The 18685-nt window shown below is 45.0% G+C and overlaps 1 protein-coding gene across 1 annotated transcript in view; it reads left to right on the plus strand.

Moving 5' to 3' along the window:
* The first annotated feature begins 2243 nt into the window (after positions 1-2243).
* The window catches only part of ADARB2 (adenosine deaminase RNA specific B2 (inactive)), a 468076-nt gene continuing 451634 nt past the window's right edge, over positions 2244-18685 (plus strand). The window contains exon 1 of the mRNA XM_035306764.3: positions 2244-2714. Coding sequence (XP_035162655.2) covers positions 2615-2714 — 100 coding nt within the window. The 5' untranslated portion in view covers positions 2244-2614. The remainder of the gene's footprint in view (positions 2715-18685) is intronic.

An 18685-nucleotide genomic window follows, 5' to 3' on the forward strand; every position in this document is an offset into this window, starting at 1 on the left:
AGCTTCCCAGCACTGCTCACTCACAGCCCTGCCTGCAACAAGAGTGAGACGAGCTGGAAAGCACGCTGGAGTTCAAATGCTTGTCACTGCCAGCCTCTTCTTGAAAGCCCCTCTGCGATGAGTAACAAACGCTTTCTCGCCCGGCCAACACCCCAGCATCATCTATTATGCATCATCTTATGCAAAATAAATACAGAAAACAGCATGTATCTCTGTGGAAACAGCATTTTCATAAATTATACAAAAATGAGCGAATTGGAGGAACTTCAAGAAATGTAAAGGCTTGCCAAAATTTTGCTCTTAACTAACTTTCAAATTAGGGTCCAAAGTCAGTATTCAAAGACAGGTTTCAGTCTTGTTTCCTCACTCCGCCAGCATCAGAAGAAAATATAACTGAGAGGGATTACTTTCTAGCCACCATACCTGCTCTTTGAGTGAAACAAGGGTCAGGGTACATGAGTCTGGAGACAACAGCATTGCTCCATGTGAGGAGGGAGCTACTGGGGCCGTCAATAAGTGCTGACTGCCTTGCAGGGGCTGTGTGTCTGTGAAGCTCTCCTGAAGCACCTTCCTTCAGTGACTCCACCTCCTGATGGGTTTTCTGCAGACGCAGAAGTAGGGCAACTTTGGATGAGTGCAGGCGTATTGTGTGAAGCTCAGAAGTTTCACAGGCAGAATCCTAGAGCTGTATTTTTGGATATAGTTTAAGCATTCCAATATCTCAGATATTGCAGAGAGGAAATGGGAGGGCCACGTGCCTTCTCAACCCTGGCTGCAAATTATCAGCAGGGCCAAGCTGTACTGTTCTGGGAACAGGATTGTGGAACCCAGCACTGAAGAAGGAGGTTGGTTTGATGGTGGTCCTCAGTCTGACTTGGGCCAGACAGTTCAACATTCTAAGAGGAAAGTACAGAAGCCCTGTCTTTCTGAGGCCTATCTGTAACACATGCTCATTCTTTCCAAATTATTTGCTGGAAAACAACAATCATAGAGTTATTAATAGCCAGTTCCTTTCTATACTGGTTGATACTGATTCACAAGTATGAATGAACTTATGAGGTGGGTGACATTGTGATCCCCAGTTTACAGATGAGGAAACTGAGGATGGTTTAACTTGCCCAAGGTCATAGCAGTGGAGTTAAGATTTGAAATCAAATGTCTTACGCTCCCTTATCGATGAAAACTGCTATCTATCAGCTCACCATATAACAACACAGGAACATCCCAAATATTTCCAATGTTCCCCTGAGGGATTATTTTTCTCATAATAAAAATTATCTGGAAATTTCTAGGCCCCTAAACAGTTTGAAAAGGGTGCACGTGAAGCAGTGAATAACAGCGACATGTGTGTGCCACTTTTATATCAACATGTTCATGTGTGCTAATGAATTTTACAGTGGATTTTTTAAAACATCATGACTATTATAAGCTGATGTAATTTAAATGCAAGATACAATGAGGATTACCAGATATTATTCCTCTTTATATTTTACATAAGACTTCTAGGGTTCCATGGGTATAATCTTGAAACATAGGACATTCCTGAAAAAAAATTGCTTGTAACCATTTCAATGTGCAACACACCTCTTTGTAAACGTTACTTTCTTTCATCCAAGTATGACATTTGGCAACAAGACTCCGATGACAGCCCTCTCTTCCTTTTGTGTCATTGTTCCCTAAATAAAGCAACACATGAAATTCCTGACGGCAGAAATCAGACTCGGATCCTGAAGCCTCTGTCTGTATGCAAGGTTTCTGTTTTGCAAAGGAAACGGCCAAGGGATATGAAGAGAGAGAGGGAGAGAGGAAAGGAAAAAGGCAAAGCAGCAAGCACAGCCCGGCACGCAGGCTCTGAGGAATAAACACCCTCCCGGCGGGCGCCGTCTCCGGGCTCCGCGAGCCTCAGTCCCTGTCTCTGCATTTCGGAGAGAGGCACGAGGAGCCTGGTCATGAATTAACTGGGTAAAAACTGCCGGTCCCGGTGTCTCTGAGCTGAGCTGTCCCGTGGCTGCAGAGCGCGGTGCACGCGGGCAGGGTCCCTCCCGGAGGCCGCCCCATCTCCCGCGGACGCGCCGCGCTGCGCCCTGGTTCCCGGGGAGAGTCGCCTCCAGCCCGAGCCGAGTTCGCCGCCGCCGGGCGGTGCGGCTGGGGCGCTGCTGACGTCAGGTTCTGCACACAGTTGTGATTGGACCTAATTAGACGCTGCGGCAGCAAATAGACGAGCTCCCTGCGTGACTGGCTTCAAAGTGGCTGGTGCCAAACAACTCGCAGAGGCGCAAAAGTAGCCGCCCCGCGCCCGCCCGCCCGGAGCCCAGACCAGGCGGCGGCCGCGGGAGCCGGGAGCCGGGAGCGCTCAGGAAGCCCGCGCCCTTCCCGCTTCGGGGTCCAGGGAGCCGCCCGCTCCGCGCGCCCAGCCCGGCCCGGCGGGAGCGGGTCGCCGAGAACCGTCCGGGAGAGAGAGGCAGAGACGCGGCGCGCGCTCCTGCTCCGTCCTGAAAAGTGTCGGCTCCGATTTTCCAGCCTCAGAAGCTTCGCGGCGGCGGCGGCGGCGGGAAGGAAGCAGCGGAGGGACAGGTGCTGGAGGCGCCCCGGGCTCCGCGACCGGGTGTCGGCCATGGCCTCGGTCCTGGCAGGCGGCAGAGGCTCCGGAGGGTTGAGCAGTCAACTCAAATGCAAGTCCAAGAGAAGGAGGAGGCGGCGCTCCAAGCGGAAAGGTAAGGACCGCGCGGCGCTGGCCCTGCGTCCTCCCCGGCCTCTCCTGAGCGCTCCGGGCTTGTCTGTTAAGAGCACTTCACTTTGGGGCGCTGGCGGGACAGCCCCTCCGTGCAGGGCGCCGGGAGTTCGAATCCCCGTGTCCATGGTCTGGGGGCTCTTCGCGCGCAGATGGGACAGCGAGCAGCCTCTCAGTGACACGTTTGGGGGGCCGGGACAAAGCGCGGCGAGGGCGGAGAGGAGCCCCCAGTGGACCCCGCGGTCCCCCCTCCGCACACGGGGCTGGCACCGGCTCCCACCCTCCCGGGGCCAAAGGAAATACCCACTTAAGCCAACGTCCCCAAAAGCGGGGGACGAACCCTCGAGCTGGCTACCCCATCCCAGCTGTCCCGAGGCAGGGGCGGGCAGAGACCCGTGGCCGCCTCCCCAGATGGGTTGACAGCTTTGACTCCGTGGGACCCGTCGTTTTGTAAACACTGGGACCTACAGAGAACTTAGGGCTCGTCCTTGGAGAAATAAGCAGAAACGAATCCTTGGAAACAGATAGAAGCATCTCATTTTGTTAGTGGTGGGGGAAAAAAACGCAAAGCAGGAAAGGAGGGAAAGCAGCTGGTAACAGTTGCCGCTGAGAAACTGCCAGGCTGCGCCTTGTTACTGAGATTGCTGGGGCTGGGCCGCGCCGAAGTTAGCCAGGGCCGCAGCCGGCCAGAGCCGCCCTCACGCCAGGGCTCGTGCAGAATCAGCGACGGCTCCACCGTGAGCGATGCCCGGTGCCGGCCTAGGCTGCCAGCGTGCCACGGAAAGATGAAAAGATGTTTCTCATGCCACCTCCTCTCTCCCAGAGAGGAGCCTGTATTACTGTCAGCTCCTGGGGAGCCTGCAGGAGAAAGTTCAGCTCTTGGCATGATTTGAAATGTGCCAATGTTTTAAGGGAATGTAGAACTGTAACGACCGTTGGAAAAACACAGCTAGCACTGATCAGCTTTGCCAGCTGTTTGAAAGCAGGAGGCAATGTTAGATGCGTGTGGAGTTGTCTGTGTGTTTCCTGGAGAATTTTCATCTTGGCATTGGCCTGAGATAAGTTTCCACCAGACCATTATTTCCTGTGTGCCCTCTAACTGTCACCAGGTCCTTTACTGCTTCCTCCAATAATAGAAATTATCCAGACAGTCTGACGCATAAATGGCAATAGCAAACAGTCGTTGATTATGACCGAACGTCGGGACCACCGGGAGGGTATGGGGCCCCACAACTTCCCCTAAAGGGTTCAGAGCCTGGTTTCAGGAGGGGGTTGAGGTTGTGATGCTCCTTTAACTCTCAAGCTGCTATGGTGTGTGCTTGCGATGCGCTTTGTCATTTGAAACAGACCTGTTAGTGTCCTCTGAAGATGCCAACACAAAGTGGCCTTGCTGTTGAGAAAGTCACGGGATTGAATAATGAATGTGACTTTTAAAAGAGGGAAAAAGGAAGCGTCTCTATACTTCAAGTGTTTACGTCTCCCAATATTTTTTGCTTAGTCTGTAGATAGTTAGAGTTGAAGAATGTGGAGTAATTGTTCACAATAAAGCAGTTTATAGAAATAGAAACTGGTGGGAAGTTCAGCCTTTCTCCAAATTCACTTGCCTTGCCATGAATGTCAGTCGTGCTAGCTTAGAAATATTCAATTTAAGAGAAAAAGGCAAATCTGGAGAAAGACTTTGTTTGCTATAAACTTAACTTTAGCAATTCAAAATAAAATTCCTATACCAAATAGTACCATACCTTGGCTATTTTGAATATGTCAAGTCCCTTAATATTCGTAGACAAAAATTGAAGCGGGAAAGGGCATTGAGGATTTGTACACTGATTTCTATTACGAAGAGATTTGTGGCATCGGGGAGAATTTCCTATGGCACCTGCCGGCAGCTATCTTGATAGGAAAGTCAAATCAAATCGCTAAATATTCCATTTTTGGGGAAACGTAACCATGTAGATGCACCTGATCAAATTAAAAGGTGACGCAGCCAGCTAAGAGACACGCTGAATAGTTATTTGCATTTTACTGGGACTAGATCACTTCATCTATGATAACTAGTTATTACAGATGTCGTTTTTTCTGTTTTATCAAAAACCATGTCTAGTTTAAATTATGTCCTAATTGTCATGAATCTTAACCATAAATGAACAGAATAACCTCAACTTTTAAGCTTATCTTATATTAAAACTCTGTACTTGCCACAATTTAAAATCCATGTGTATATGAGAGACCGTTAAGGAATTCTAGTGTGGCTCTATTGGGTACTGAAGACACGGATAGAAGCACATAGTAAAGGCTCTTTTTATAGGGGAATAAAGACAATTAAGATACATGCTGACCTTGTTGCCTGTGAGATGTGTATTTCCACCTAGCCTAAGGGACAAGAATCATTTTTGAAGATGCATGATAACTTTTAGTTTCCCAGTGTGGTGAAATGTGGTCCCTTGTCTATATGTGCGCTCTGAGAGTGACTTTGGCATAATATGCTTCTTATCAAAATGGTCTGTGAGCTCTGAAATAAAGCATGCCGTAGCTACAGCTGAAGTGTGGTCATGACACAATACTTGCATTAAGTATAATCCATCTTCCTGGAAATGATATTCTTGCCTGTGGAAGATCTATTTTAGTTACCACGCCACAACGGAGGCTGTATGTATCTTTAAAAATAAAAAAAATCTACCTTCGTCACAGAATATGACTTTCAGATATTATGTGGCAGGAACCTGCATTTCTCTCCCAGATAAACTCTAAAGAAGATTCTTGGAATATGTCTCCCCACACATCAGTCCTACTTCTGTTATTTTCCTGGGCCCTAGTGTTGTACAGTTTTGCATTTTCTGTTTTATTTTTCAGTAGGGACTTTCTTTTAGAAATTATTCATAAATGGTTTAAATGTTTCATGTAAATGAAAAATACCAAAATTTGACCCTTTTATGGGAGAAAAACAAGCTGCTAAAAAAGAAAAGCTGTGAGAAGGACAGGGAAAACCTCTCATTTTTACATCTATGGCAAAGCCATGTTCATATTCCGTGACACACATGAGACATGTCAGTGTGTCCTGTGCCTGCCTCATTCAGAGCTGTTCAGAAAATAATAGCGCTTGGAGTTTATGGAGACTCTTACCTGCCATCACCAAATACTCATTGGAGTTTATTTCTCACAGACAGTACCAAGAGATTGCACTTTATTTTATAGTTCTTGGTAGAATTACACGAGGTGATTATGTACAACCAAATCCATATTATGTGGTTATATAGAGTAACATCTGCCCGTATTAGAAAATAACTCAATGGGTAAGTATTATAAAAGAATACATTTTAACAAAAAAATAAAGAAAAAGATTTAAAATTTTTTTTGTTAGTATCAATTCAACTAGGTAGCAAAAGAGGCAGAAAGCATCCAAACAGTATAGTGTATAAAAACAAATCACTTTAAAATATGCCAATAAATCTCTGAACCCTGGGATAACTTCAGGGTAATATGTATGAGGAATTTCTTGAATTTTTTTGTTATTCAAACAGTGCAGATGTTCTGTTCTGTGTATCTTTTTCTTTCTTTCGTGAATGTATTTTTTTCTAAAAGAAGCTTTCCATTGGCATAAAAGGCATTTTGCAAATGAAACTTTTTAATCTTCTGCCCATTACTCTGTACAATGTGTAAAATGACCGAAGTTTCTTTGAGAAAGGCTCTCTCAAGGCAAACATATCTGGAAATAGATTGAGAACCAATCCAAAATCAGCTGGTTCCACAAGGTGCATTGGAGGCTGGCGTTTTAGAAGTGGTGTGTTGATCTTCATAGACTGAAAAGGGGAAGGGGCTCTGGGAGAGACTGGCGATACAGGACCTGCAGTCGCCCGAGGCCGGGCCGGTCACTCTCAGGCTTTGGCAGAGGGCACCTCTTTGAGGCATCTGACAGCAAAATAAGTTAACTTGAAATTCAGGTATTGTTCTAGTGTGGTTGGTTATACAGAGTTTTAGCAACTTGAAAATGCATTTTGAGCATGAGGGAGCTCTCAAAAGTAAAGCCGTGAGTCACGGGAAGGTGTGGAGAGTGGGCAGGTTGCTGAATGTTGTGAAATGCAAATGAAAAGTTGGCAAAAGGAACAAGATAAGTTGAGCAGATGGATGGCAGACGCCGGCTTGCTGTGAAATGAAAATCCATGAAAAATTAATGAAATAGAAAGATCGTGCTAAGGATGAGGGCAGAGCGGCCGTGGGCTCCTCAGCCCCTGCAGTGCCACGGCTGTCGGCACCGGTGTTACCCTGGCCGGCGAGGGACAGCCCCGCACCCTCCGCTTATCTCGCTGGCTGACAGCTGGAGAGAAAGGGCTGGATTTGGTGATAAAATCAAATTGATTCAGCCGTTAACCAGCATCTAATTGCGTGGTGCTTTTTTCCCTTTCTCTTTTTAAAAAATTTGTATTAGTGCTTCTGGTTTCTAGTGACCCGTGTAATAACGGGAATTTGAGATTGCTTCAAGGGCATTAGAGATGATGAGTGAGTTTGAATGCAGAATAAAAATATATGGGATTCATATATCCATATCTAAACAGGGGTGACTCGCTTCCTGCGGAAGCGCCCCCCCAGAAGAGCATTATGTAAGGAAATGCAGAAAAGGAAGTTGTCTTTATTTTTTGAGACATGAAAACATAACTTATGCCCTAAAGGCATTTAATGTTCAATTTCAAAACTGTACATATATATAGTATGATATATATACATACATATTATATATATATATACGTATATTACTGTGTATATTACTGTGTATATGTATATATGTATATACACGGTAAAGACAGCCGAAACATTTAAGCAATTTTTATACCTGCTTGCTACTTTTTCCAAAATAGTAGAAAATGAATGTCCGTAGTTTTCCAATATGAACAGTTTCAAACAACTTCTAAAACCAAAATCAACTGTAATACTCTTCTTATTTAAGAATATTATATCAAAATAGATATTGTAGTTATAAATTTGGTTCTTAATTACGAGCTCACAAGATTTCTAAAAGGATAATTTTCCACATTGTAAGCAAGACTTTAAAAGCACTTACTGCCATTTTTAAACAGAGTATGTGAATAAAGGTGAATGAATGCCAAGTGAACTTTGAAAAGCCTGGCTGCCCTTCACAGAATATTCAAACTCCTGCATGTTGACACCGTCTCTGTGGTTATAGGATAGCTCAGGAAAAGCAGCACAGACCTGCACCCCGCCTGCTGTGTGGCCAAGAAGCCTGATTCATGTTGCTAAGTATTTGCGAATAGAATGAAACTGAAGTAACCTCTGTCTTTACAATTAAAAGTTTTCCTCTGCTTAGAGAAACAGATGCTCTTAAATACCTGATTTTGCAAAGATGACTGTTTATTCCTAGCTCTTAATATATTATAACTCAATTAAGAATGTACCCATATCAAATAAGGACATATTACTAATATTCAAAAAGAGAGGAAATAATGCATATACAATTTGTGGTTCACAGGGACAGCTAAGGTGCTCTGGTGAGACTTAAGGAAACAGGAAGGGAAGGGCACATTGAGAAATTCAGAGACTTGGAGCCAGAACCCCTCTTCTGCTTGCGTAGGTTACTAGCGCAGTGTCAAGACCTCCCTGTTCAGCAAAGTTGGGCTTTTATTTACTCATTTATTTGATTTAAAAGGAATGGAGGATGGGGCTATTTTATCTGATCGCTTGACTGACATTGTTTAAGCAACGCCCAGCTCTGAATCTCCATCTGCAAATTTATGAGTGGATCTAATTTTCCAGAAACCACATCCAAATGTTAGCAACACAGAAACTGACATGTCTGTTTTTCCAGAGATCCACAGTCTCTCCCTCCAGCCCTCAAAATCTGGCCACTTGCAAAGATAGCTGACTCTTTTGAAGAAAGATCTCTATTTGGAAATAAAGAGTTAATCTGAGTTTCCCAAGCCCTTCATATGCACTGTGGATATTTAATCACCTTTTATTCTAGTCATAGGTATTGGGTAGGAAGAGCAGCAAAATAATTAGACTGTATTATTTTATTGATGGTGAATGAACACAGTTCTGGTTTCTGGCAGGAGAATGGCTAGTAAATTCTCTTTGGGTTATAAAATACATATATATTGAAAATTAGTATCATCTGTTATAAATTTTAAAAATGATCAATAGTTACTATTCATTTTTTTAATCTCAAAACATAGCAGACAGGTCGTCTAAATTCCATATTTACATTAAGGAGGGGATTTTATACTTAAGAAATAGTGTCCAATAAATCATGCATTCCTCTAAACAAAGAAAAGTAGCATGTATGTTTAAGTTTGAAGAGAAATGCAATATAAATGCTCAGGTGACTTCGATTTTAATGAAATTTCTTTCAACTCTCTAAGAGATCAAATTTTTGAAAGCTTTTCTGAGCTGTACACACTTAAAATTGTGGGACTGAGGGTGGCTTCGCTGAGCTGCTGCCAAGGCAGAGGGCAACTAGGACCCTCGTGTTTGTGTCACGGAACAGCTGATTCAGTTCTGATGCAAATATTCACACAGCTGAAGCCTCACGCAGAACGGGGCCACTTTCCTCCCCACACCGCGTAGGAGCAAAACGTCCCACGGACCAGAAAGAGAGACACTGTGGTGGCGACGCCAAGGTGGAAGAGGGTAGTTAGCATGTCTAGTGTTAACACCGGCTCACTCGCACGGATCTGCCGCTCAAAGCTGGCCACCTTCATCGCTGCGCGTCTTTTTAACGGTGCCAGCAACAGATCACTCATTTGCAAAGCAGATCCAGGTTTCTCTCTGAGGCTGTTGTTTTGCCATTTCTATCAAAAACAAAAAGAACATTGTTCACAATCTATTTGGAAGCCCTCTTTTCTAGTGTCTCTAGTAGATGGAGTGAATCTTAGGCCCAAATGATGGCTCAACACCTTCAGGTGATTTGAACATAATGGAAAGAATTCCTTTAAACCCCTTAACCAGGATGTGCTTTGGAGAATTTGTCGATTTAATTAATCTGTGCTGCTCCATTTATTTGAGATGAAGCCTTTGATTCTTGTTTCCCGCTGCCGACAGACGGAAGCTCTGCCTCATCATTTTGTAATGTCTTACATGATTTCTCAAATACGACTTCTCCAAGGTGGTATTAAAATAGGATGGGGGACTCAGTTCTCAGAAACTGGAGCCTACTCCTACCTGAAAATGCTAACCCAAGTGAAATCCCTTTTTATGGGTGAAACCAAACAGGAGTGGAGGTCCTGGCTGTTTCTAAGAAGCAGGATTGGGCCCCATAGCAGGAGAGTTCAAAGCTTGTATCTAGGGCACCAACAATGATTAATCAAAAAGCAGGTTTTATTAGTTTAAGTCCACCAGGAGTACAAAAATGCCCTCTCCTTAAAATACATGCAATATTTCCTAAAAGTTTAATTGCATTTGAAAAAAAATACAATTTAATAAACATGACAGAAACATCAGAAGAACAGATTTTGACCTCCTCCAAACCCGGAGTCTGGCTGGGTTCACTGATCCCTGTCTGGGACAGATGCTGCGCTCACATCGGGCTTACGACCGTGATTAGAGCTGCGTCCTTAAAGGAAGTACCTGCCCTCTTTGTGTTAGACTGCGTTCAGGCCTGAGGACAGAAACATATATACAAGCCCAGACACTATCCGATGTGTACAATTAGAAAAGAGATTGTTTTTATACATTTGGGGATCTACAAAAGATTTGATTTCTTTTTTAAAAAAAATACCTTTTACTATTCCCTAGATGAAGAAAAACATAGGTAGCCTAATTTAACCACAGGCACAAAGATATTTTATTCATGCTTCAATTCTAAATATTAATACTACAGAGAAACTTTTAAAAGACTATCCAGATTCTCAAAGAATTTAAACAGAGACTTTTTAATCCAAATTATATGGTTCAAGGAGAAAAGTTGAAAAATCAAATAATTTGATGCTAATTTTTTCTGAAGAAATAATGTTGAGATAACCATCGTTGTTGGAGTTGTAGGAAAAGTACTAGGACAAGCAGCAGCTTTAGAAAAAACTCCAAGGCAGCAGCACAAGGAATACGGTCATTTCAATAGCCCTGAGTGATACTGAACTGAGGGCAAAAGCTGTTGCCTCTACAAGTATAATAGCTTGGATGGGTAGCAAAGCATTCTTCCAATATCCTTACACTGTTTCCCTCTCAGGAGCTGCAGACGGGTTTATATTCAGCACCGACTGAAATGCAGGGAAATATTTACTTCTTAAGCATTTAGGAAGATAAAGGCATTTGTTTTTAAGTGTAAATGTGAGAGTTCATATATTTTTATGTAATCACCTGAGTTTTTCATCAAATTTCTGCTTCAGGGAAATTAAATCCTGACGTGGGCTCTTGTATGTGGGTGATGAGTAGAATGCATGTCTTTAGCATGTGCACCTGTGTGTTTGTGCAGATGTTTAATATATGCATGTAACGTAGAGGGACGACAGGCTCAAGAGGTAAAGCCCAAAAGTATTTATTCAAATAGAGAATATGGAAATATTAAAAGATTCCCCAGCTCCAGAACAGCAGCAGTCTAACACAAACATTACAAAACTCATGTAGAGAAAGGAGTCTTAACTAAACCTCTGAGAGCACAAGTTCTTTGGGAGGCAGTGAAAAAGAATGTTGGTTTGTGACTGTGCTTTAGAGGATGGAGAGAAACAGTCATTGCTTGATTGTAAAAATTCCAAAACATTGTTTCGTCTCCCTTTGTATTTTTCACCAAATGAAATAAATCTTTTTGTCTTTGCCAGTAATAAAAAATAATCTATCTTCTTACATCATAAAACAAAAGAGAAACAACAACAACACTGGTAGGAATGGATTTTAAAGCAAAGAGAGAAAGACTAATTTCTGAGTCTCTTCTTGTGCCTGATTAAAGTTCATCTTTCTTACATTTTGTTTTTGTGGCTACCAAGACACAAAGGACACTTGATTTCAAAGTATGGTGCAGGCTATCCAATTCTGCTCTGTTTGCCATTTTGCCTTAAACATTATATGTGTATTTAGACAAAAATTGTATTTGGCATGAGTCTTATTTATTCGTGTGTAACTCTGTCTCCAGTGCCTACTATGAGAGAGGCAGAGAGGAAGGCACCACAATGACACGAGAAAAAGACATGGCCATGGCCCTTCCTCCTGAGTGCCTGTTGTTTATAGAGACACAGAGGCACACACGTGAAATCCAAACGGAAAAAAAATAACCTTCCGTGATCTCAACACTGTGTATATACATAAATTATCATCAGATGGTCTTACAAAAACTAGATTTCTGTTGTATTTCCTTTATTATATAAAGTGGAAGTTCTTTTTAAAACTAAACCATTAAAATATAGACCCCTTTAGGTTCAAACATTTCTATTCTTTCTACAATATCAAAATATAATAACTACTCAATTAAAACCCACTGAGACAATTGATTGCATTTTGTAATAAGAATTTCTTAAAGAAATCATTGGAACACTCTGAGAGAAGGGAACCTTTTCCGGGAAGATTGTGGAGAGACAGGCTGAGCTGCAGTCATTTACACGTAGCAGCAATCAGTATGGAGTAGGATTTGGGGGTGGCTTCCACGAGTCACCTCTGGGGTAATGACACTAGCAGGAAGCGCATCTTCCGTGGCTCCTGTTCTGTGGCGATACCCGCAGGGGTGGGTGCTGGTGTTGCTTCCATCCTTGTTGGGATTTCTCAAGAATGGGCCCAGGATGCACAACTCGGTGCTCTCAGAAATCAGCACAGGGGCTGCCTCACTATGCACCATCAATGCATGTTTATTGTAGAATTCATTATCAGATTTACCCTGCATTTACTGAGGGCACTGTCTGGTTTATTTTCGAGTCAGTCATGTAAATTGGAGTCTGTCCATTCAGCAAACATTGACTTAACGCCTTTCGTTGTCCGTCACTGTGCTACATGGTGGAGATTACGCAGGAACAGAAGCTCTAGAACAAGTTCTAAAAAAGCCAGAGAGCAAATGTGAATGCGGTTGGCCTTCTCTGGGGTCTCTGTTGAAGATGGTGCCCTTGCTTCTTCCCCGGACCCTCTTCTTGCCCCCTCTCCTGTGCTTCCAGTGTGGGCCCCCGAGGTCTCCCTGGAGAAGCACACCCCTCGCTCCTGAATGCACGGCTGCTCTCCAGTCTCCACACCTGCAAGCAGGTCCCAGCTCCCCATCTAGGGAGAGCCAGGCACTGCCCAGGAGCCCAGGCCCCTCTGACTTCTGACAGCTGAGGGCAAGTGCTACCTGCCTGTCTCATGGAAACCCAGCCAGCCAGGGAAACAGAGGACACTGGCTTTCAATAGAGCATGGCATCTTTCATGACCAGACAGCACCTTTGTGTGTGGAGGTCACATGAAGTAGGATATACACTCGTGTCTCATGCAATTTACATAGAGTCATCTGTAGAGTCACAGAAGGTGCTGGCAGCGCCACGTCCATGCCATACTGCGGATATCTGGAAGGGAGCAGAACAGGTGACAGTCACCAAATGTGAATGGGGCCTCGTTTCTATGTAGACAGCATGTCTGTTGGTCTTACCAATCTTATTAGATAACTTTAGAATCACATCTGTTACCTATCATCCTTCTATCTACCGTCTATCTTACTGATCTGTCATCTCTCATCTAAACTAGCACCTGTTGCCTCTTTCTCTCATACACACTAAACAGGAGACGTGTAGAAGCCTCACCCCAAGCACACTGCAGGAAATAAATTCAGTAATATGTGCTGCTTGCCTGGGCTGCTCATATTTGCCACAGGAATATTGGTTGCAGAAGCTGGGCAGAGATACTTATCTGTAATAGTACTTAGTAATCTCTCAAAGCTTGAACATCAGGGAAACTAAAATGTGATTTGCTAAAATGGAAATCAGTCAATATGTTGACCGCTGTGTGCTGTGTGTACCTATTGATGCATAGCACATGATCAATTATGCACAGTAGAATTCTGGTTTTGGCACCTGTACTCTTTACTGTGAAAACATTGTATGTATAGTCCAGTGTGGCTGAGAAAACGACCTTCACACCTCCCTCACTGGGACTTCTCTCCTTGGTGTTCCCCAGGACAGCTTTGCCCGAACCTCTCGAAAGGTTAGTAGTGTCTGTGTGAGCGTTCTTACCAGTAATGTCAAAACACACATCTGGGGCTGAGGACATTCAAACTTCAGACACGAGTGCTATGCGTTGCCTTCTGTCCTGGAATCGGATGTCTTTACTCCTGGCTCTCTCCAGGTGTTGCCCTGGGGTGCCATTCCTCTGAGGCGGGGTGTCGCCCTGGGGTGCAGTTCCTCCGAGGCGGGGTGTCACCCTAGGGTGGTGTTCCTCCGCTTCGGGGTGTCGCCCTGGGGTGCCGTTCCTCTGAGGCGGGGTGTTGCCCTGGGGTGCTGTTCCTCCGAGGCGGGGTGTCACCCTAGGGTGGTGTTCCTTGCTTCGGGGTGTCGCCCTGGGGTGCTGTTCTCCACTGCAGTGTCCTGGGTGTCTCTTCCTCTGGGCTGCAGGACTTACTCTCGAGTGTTCTTCATGTGACTCTGAAGCGATGGCTGCTATTTATCCTAATGTATTTTTGCAGGAAGGAATGACGTTCTAGTCTGAGTTCATGTCAGAAACAGGCCCCCACACTTGATGGAGAAGAAATTAGTCGAACCACGTGTGTGCCTCAGCCACGTGACATCGCAGAGAACCCTCTGGTTCAGGGGTCAGGAACGTGGCCCCCTACTCACATCCCAGGCAAACGTATATGCACGAAAAATTCATGAGACTGGATGTGTCTACATTCCAGCACGTTAACCCAGCCAAGGTCAGCAGGGAGGGCGTGTCTGGAAGGTTCCTCTGGTTGGTTGGGATTCTCCTTCTCTGCAGGGTCTGCATGCTCAGTCATGTTCTGGAAGGTTCCTCTGGTTGGGACTCTCCTTCTCTGCAGGGTCTGCATGCTCAGTCATGTTCTGGAAGGTTCCTCTGGTTGGGACTCTCCTTCTCTGTGGGGTCTCTGTGCTCAGGCGTGTTCTGGAAGGTTCCTCTGGTTGGGACTCTCCTCCTCTGTGGGATCCGCATGCTCAGTCAGCTGTCCATCAGTGAGGTGCACCCATTTAGCTGAGTGTCCATTTGGCCCTCAAGTGAAGAACTAAAGATGAAGAACTAATATTTACTGAGCCTTCATCCTGTTCTAACCGCTCCATGTGCACTGCCTCATTTAACCCTACCAGCACCACAAAAATTATGTTTATTGTCTTCATTTTACAGCGATGGCATGGAGAGGTCACAGCAAGCACCTGTGGTCACTCATCAAGCATCATGGCTGTCCACACTCTCACTGACCACACCCTTGCTTATTAAAATTCTGTAGCCCCTTCTGAGGTTACATCTTCTTTCCCACCAAGGGTAGATGTGCCTAGGGTCACCATTTTGAATATGGAGCTAACCAATTTCTTCTTTCCTTTGGTTCTTATTTTGTTGTTCAATGGGACCTGAAGCTCTTCAAGGACTGCGCCACTGTGAGGCTGTGGCTCACGGAGGCAGAGAGCACAGGGGGACCCTGGGCATGGAAATGAACAGCATCATAACTTTCTGTCAGTGACACAGGATGACAGGCAGGTCCTCCTGGTATTGTGCACACGAGGAGCCTCTGAGACTGCTGAGGTTTGGGGAACTGGCTCCAACAGAGGTGCTTTTGGGGGCTTGATGCATCTGGCACTTGGGAACGAAGACAAACCAGGCAGGAGATGTGCCCTGATCCCTCAGGAAGAGGGTCCTTTCACCTGATCGTGTGAGGGGGTTCAACACCACCAGGGGCACAGAGAACAGGTCTTAACAGTTAGAATAATTAGTCAGGCAAGAATCGTCCACCTTGTGGCTCTCCGTGGGCCAGATGCAGAGTTACGTGCACCCAAAAAGCCAGCAGCAGAGAGCCCCAATGCTGCAGACACACAGGTGCATGCACACACTTTTAATCCTGGCCAAATGCTTTTCAGCTCTATGTTTTCAGCTTCATTTTCCCTACACCCCTCTTTAAAGACCCCATCGTCTATGGAATATTATGCAGCAATCAAAAACAATGAGTTCGTGTCCTTTGTAGGGACATGGATGAATCCGGAGAACATCATTCTCAGCAAACTGACACAAGAACAGAAAATGAAATACCGCATGTTCTCACTCATAGGTGGGTGATGAACAATGAGAACACATGGACACAGGGAGGGAAGCACTACACACTGGGGTCTATTGGGGGGAATAGGGGAGGGACAGTGGGGGAGGGGGAGTTGGGGAGGGATAGCATGGGGAGAAATGCCAGATGTGGGTGAAGGGGAGGAAGGCAGCAGATCACACTGCCACGTGTGTACCTATGCAACTATCTTGCATGTTCTTCACATGTACTCCAAAACCTAAAATGCAACAAAAAGAAATAAATATTAAAAATAAATAAATAAACAAAATAAAGACCCCATCGTCAAAGGCAGTCACACCGTGAGGCACTGCGGATCAGGGCTTAAACGCATGAATTTTGGGGGGACACCAGCCCATGACAGAGGGAAAACCACAGAAACTCACCTTTGGAAACATTTTCTGAAAACTAAAGCTTAAGGTTAGGGTATGAGCACCCTTTTCCCGGAAACAGTATCTCAACTTCTGTAAGGGCCAGAAAACTCATAAAGTCCACCTTCATCCTGCAGCGTCACTGCTGGAGAAACCGCAGTGTCTCCACAGGTAAGAAATGCTTGTAGAATTGAACTGACCTCTGAGTAGCTTAAATAACATCCAGAAAATGAATCTCTCTCTCTCTCTCTCTCTCTCTCTCTCTCCCTCTCCTTTCCCCCTCTCCCTATCTCCCTCTCCCCCCTTATAATTACTTATTTTATTTTAAGTGTATACCATATCCAGCATTTCTCCCCATGTTATCCCTCCCCAACCCTCACTGTCCCTCCCCAACGCCCAATGTCCCTCCCCTAACCCCCCAACTGCCCCTAGTGTGTGATGCTCCTCTCCCTGAGTCTACATGTTCTCATTGTTCAACACCCACCTATGAGTGAGAACATGTGGTGTTTGGTTTTCTGTTCTTGTGTCAGTTTGCTGAGAATGATGGCTTCCAGATTCATCCGAGTCCCTACAGAGGACATGAACTCATCGTTTTTTATGGCTGCATAGTATTCCATGGTGTATATGTGCCACATTTTCTTCATCCAGTCTATCATCGATGAGCATTTGGGTTGGTTCCAGGTCTTTGCTATTGTACACAGGGCTGCAATGAACATACAAAAATGCCTCTTGATTTCTTTGCCACATGGTGCCCTCTAATGGGGTCATTCAAAGCTGAGTGGTTTTATTTCATTTCGCCTTTTGATGTCTCCCTTCCTGGCCCTTTGGAAGATGCCCATTTCTCATGAACGGTGGAGAGAACTATGGTGATTCTAGGAAAGGCTGTTGTCCCTGGGGAGGTGGTAGGTGGATCGTTCTCGCCATCTGCTGACGCTCTTCTGCCAGGTTGGGTAGGACCTGCTTCTCAACTCTTAGGGGGAGGCAAAGGACCTAAAACATATGAACTAAACAGTGTCTCTGTCTTGTGGATTAGGGAAGTGGGCCCAAAGAATGTTAAGTGGCTACCTAAGAAAGCTGGATGCACCCATCAATGCTCTTTGCTTAAGAAGGGACCCAGGCCCTGGAGTGGAATGAAACAGGTGGGTTCAGAAAGGCTGTGGGGAGAGCACAGGTCCCCAGAGGACAGGAGCACAAAACTCAGGAGCAGATGTCCTCTGGACAATGTAGAGTTAATCACCACTTAGAAAAGACTCCACCAGAAGCTTTTCCATGTTGCTCTAAAGACAGAAATCTCAGGAACAGTGTGTTAGCAGTGTCCACACAAGCTATGTCACGGGACGGTGATACACAAGGGCCTTCTGGGAGGGGCATCCACTCCCATTTCCAGGAAGGTGCTGTCCTGTGTGCAGCCCAGCTAACACCGTCGTGAGTGTGTGTGCACACGTGTATGGGCATAGGTAAATATACATGCGTCTAGAGACACACTCCACTGTGCTTTTGCTTAAGTGGCATCAGTAATACACCTTTTTGATTTGAAGGTTAAAGGGAACCATAGAGGTGATTGAACTAAATTCAGATACGCAAACATCTTCGTTTTCGGATCCCCGTATGATAAATATGCTGAGTTCCAAAATTATTAATTCCAGCACAAAGTAATAATCTTTAAGGAGTGCAATGAATTAAGATGAGAGGTGAGGAAATTTTTAATTCTATTTCCCAAAAGAAAAAGAGGAAACATAGGAAGCCAGTGTGCTATCAAGAATCACAGCTAAATGCACCACATGATTCGTGTAGTAAAACCCCGGAACTAAATTGGAAAATTACAAAGTGTCCTTATGGGATTCATATTCATGCTTTTGGTTACTGGGTGTGTAGATTGTTTTTTTTTTTTTTGAGACGGAGTTTCGCTCTCGTTACCCAGGCTGGAGTGCAATGGCGCAATCTCGGCTCACCGCAACCTCCGCCTCCTGGGTTCAGGCAATTCTCCTGCCTCCGCCTCCTGAGTAGCTGGGATTACAGGCACGCGCCACTGTGCGCAGCTAATTTTTTGTATTTTTAGTAGAGACGGGGTTTCACCTCGTTGACCAGGATGGTCTCGATCTCTTGACCTCGTCGTGATCCACCCGCTCGGCCTCCAAAGTGCTGGGATTACAGGCTTGAGCCACCGCGCCCGGCCGGGTGTGTAGATTTACAATGAGGACCTACTGCATTCTCTTGTGTGTCCCTGTGTGTTTGTGTAGAAGATACCCCCATGCACTTGCCTGCATACACAAGAAATCACTGTTTAGATTAACGAGTTCTGAGTCGGTGCTGGTAAAACACAGTGGAACGTGCCACAGGTGAATGTGCATGTTCTGTTTTAGACTCAGGGAGTCAAGGAATGCAAAGTAAATTACAGAAACAAATTTGGATGCACACTAGTAG

The sequence above is a fragment of the Callithrix jacchus genome, chromosome 7, assembly GCF_049354715.1.
Source record: "Callithrix jacchus isolate 240 chromosome 7, calJac240_pri, whole genome shotgun sequence".
NCBI classification, from domain to species: domain Eukaryota; kingdom Metazoa; phylum Chordata; class Mammalia; order Primates; family Cebidae; genus Callithrix; species Callithrix jacchus.